A 3,227-nucleotide genomic window follows, 5' to 3' on the forward strand; every position below is an offset into this window, starting at 1 on the left:
ATGGTGATGTGGATAGTAAATTAATACTATGAATACCATCACAATCACACATGAGGTATTTGAATTTGTTGCACCTCCTCCGTCCCCACCATCAAACGGTCGGTCACCGGAAAGCCGCATTCTCCATACGAGAAGACACCTCAGTCTTATTCTGTCAAATCAAATCCTCGTTGTCAAATTTCTGCCACGTGGACCAATCACGTATCCCCGCCCAAACCGACTTCGGCCCCACCATTATTTCATTTTTAACCTCCCACATTTTATAAAGCTAAAATCCTCATATTTAATAATAAATAATATTTTAAACCCTTTATGAGTATTTATAAGCCCCACACTCGCCACTCTCTATTCATCTTCTTCATTCTTCAATCATACAACAAACACAGAGTAATTCATCCCAATAGTAATGGAGGCAAAGGAGGAAGATGTCCGATTGGGAGCCAACCGGTTCAACGAAAGGCAGCCGATTGGAACAGCGGCGCAGAGCCAAGACGACGCCAAGGACTACAACGAGCCACCACCGGCACCTCTGTTCGAGCCAGAGGAGCTCACTTCATGGTCCTTTTACAGAGCCGGAATTGCCGAGTTTTTCGCCACTTTCCTCTTCCTTTACATCACTGTTTTGACCGTCATGGGTGTCGTACGGTCGAAGGAAGCCACTGGGAATACCTGTAAGACCGTCGGGATTCAGGGGATCGCTTGGGCTTTCGGGGGTATGATTTTTGCTCTGGTTTACTGTACTGCTGGAATCTCCGGTGGCCACATTAACCCGGCGGTGACTTTTGGGCTGTTTCTGGCGAGGAAATTGTCGTTGACCAGGGCGATCTTCTACATGGTGATGCAGTGCCTTGGTGCCATCTGCGGCGCCGGCGTGGTGAAGGGGTTCCAACCCAAGCCCTACGAAAGGCTCGGCGGTGGAGCTAACGTTGTGAATGAGGGCTACACCAAAGGGGATGGGCTTGGCGCTGAGATCGTCGGTACTTTCATCCTTGTTTACACCGTCTTCTCCGCCACCGACGCCAAACGCAGCGCCAGAGACTCGCATGTTCCGGTGAGTAAAAGTAACACTTACTCCGTTTCTGATAAAGTATGTACTTAAGTTTTTATAAGAACTAAAACGAAATGATATTTTGAACAGATTTTGGCGCCGCTACCAATTGGGTTTGCAGTGTTCTTAGTCCACTTGGCCACAATTCCGATCACCGGCACCGGCATCAACCCAGCCCGGAGTTTGGGAGCCGCCATCATCTTCAACCAGGACAAAGCCTGGGACGATCACGTCAGTTTCTGAATTATATTAATAAATGTGAAGCCAATTATATTTTGAATGAATCTGAAATTAGAATTTGTGTATTTTTGGCAGTGGATATTCTGGGTTGGACCGTTCATCGGAGCAGCATTGGCAGCTTTATACCATCAAGTGGTCATCAGAGCCATTCCCTTCAAGTCCAAGTGAACATTATTCATCATAATCATCGTTAATACAAAGAACAGAAACCCCAAATTCCCAAATTTCAAATCTGAGCAACGTTTTAATTTTAAATATTTCTCTACGCAAAAGCTCTTATTATATTATTGCAACTATTTTCCATTTTTTTTTCCTTGGGATAACGATTATGGCATCTTTTGTATGAAATGAAATGTTGACAGATTTGTGTTGAGATGGGTGATTGAATTCTCTTTGATAATGATGATACTATAATTGATAAACATAATGGACGAAGTTTGATTGCAGTTTATTATATATTTGTTGTCCAAATTTTGCCTTTGCTAAAACGAAAAAGAATAGAAAGAACATATGCAATAGATTTTTTGTATGTAACAATGGAAAACTTAGTCAACAAGGTCCCGAAAATGTAGCACAAATGTAAGAGAGAACCTGCACTCAAGTATTACTAAATAAACATATAATTGCCAAACCCAGCATAATTCAACTTGTATAATCATATGCATCAGCAACTCAACCGGTTCGAATCTCCATACCGTCTATTATACCAAAAAAAGAATAATAAATATAAAATTCTCTAATCTAAAAATCAAACCAACAATGTGAGGGTTAACGTTATCTATATAGTATTGGAAAAAATTTGCCACTGCTATCAATACATAAATAAGAAGAAAAATTATAGAGAAATTAAAAGAAAATAATAAAATTAGAAACACAATAATTAACGTATGAAGACTCCAAACCAGATAAAAAATCACGAATAAAAAAATTTCCAGTATGTGAAAAATTGTTACAATCACATAAAAATCTCTTCTCGGTCCTAATGCTTAAAGGATTCAAATTGAGATGATTTGAAAAACTAAAACAATAAACTACTTTTACAATATTTGGAGCTCATCACTCCTTAATCTTTTTCACGTGGAACAACTGTACTGTTAATATTTTGTCAAAATCCAATATAAGTTACTCCTCTATTACCAATTTCTTTTTAGATGTAATTTCATGTTTATACACTACGTTATCATAGCCCATAAAGTCTAAAAATCATTACTTCTTCTATTTATTGTTAATGATATTGAGATGAAAATTTTATGTTAAATGTATATGTTATCATAGTTTATGAAGCTGCATTCAACTGCCATGGACAAACAAATCTCTTTCGGTTGTTAATTTGAAGAGTACACTGGGAACACGGATACCAATAAAATATAATATAATATAATAATAAAATAAATAAATATTAAAATAAATTAAATATAATATATAAATATATGAAATAAATAAATAACAAAAGTAAATAAAATAAAAAAATGGATTTCTCAACTTTCTCGAATATTTTTGGATTTTATCCAATGAGTGTATTGGAAAACATACGAAATGCCACTATTTATAGATAATTTTGTAAGTAGGAGGTGGATTATATGGACATTAATAATGTGTAATGTTGAGACACATGAACAACATTTTGGGAAATGAGGGCATGACACATGATCAATTGACAGTTAAGCATAAGCATCTCATGGACATCTATTATCATAGTATTTATAATACTCCCCTTTAGATGCCCATTATATATATGAAATATACCTCGTTAAAATCTTACTAGAAAAAACCCTTTGGGGGAAAAATGCTAGTGAAGGAAAAATATTACATATTTCATATAATCTAAAACTCTTAAAAAGAATACAGTATATTTACTCTCCATCATGGAAATATCACTTGAGATCTCTGAGTCACTGCATTCCAATATTGTGCACCAATTTCTCAAAGGTTGCAGTTG

At 36.6% G+C, this 3,227-nt stretch overlaps 1 protein-coding gene across 1 annotated transcript; it reads left to right on the forward strand.

Moving 5' to 3' along the window:
* Positions 1-365: 365 nt before the first annotated feature.
* On the forward strand, positions 366-1,661 carry LOC120080811 (probable aquaporin PIP1-4). The gene is made up of 3 exons (XM_039035454.1): positions 366-1,051; positions 1,139-1,279; positions 1,364-1,661. Exons 1-3 carry the CDS (start codon positions 407-409, stop codon positions 1,454-1,456), a joined length of 879 nt encoding a protein of 292 aa, XP_038891382.1. The 5' UTR covers positions 366-406; the 3' UTR covers positions 1,457-1,661.
* Positions 1,662-3,227: the final 1,566 nt, after the last annotated feature.

Source organism: Benincasa hispida, chromosome 7 (assembly GCF_009727055.1).
Source record: "Benincasa hispida cultivar B227 chromosome 7, ASM972705v1, whole genome shotgun sequence".
Taxonomy (NCBI): Eukaryota; Viridiplantae; Streptophyta; class Magnoliopsida; order Cucurbitales; family Cucurbitaceae; genus Benincasa; species Benincasa hispida.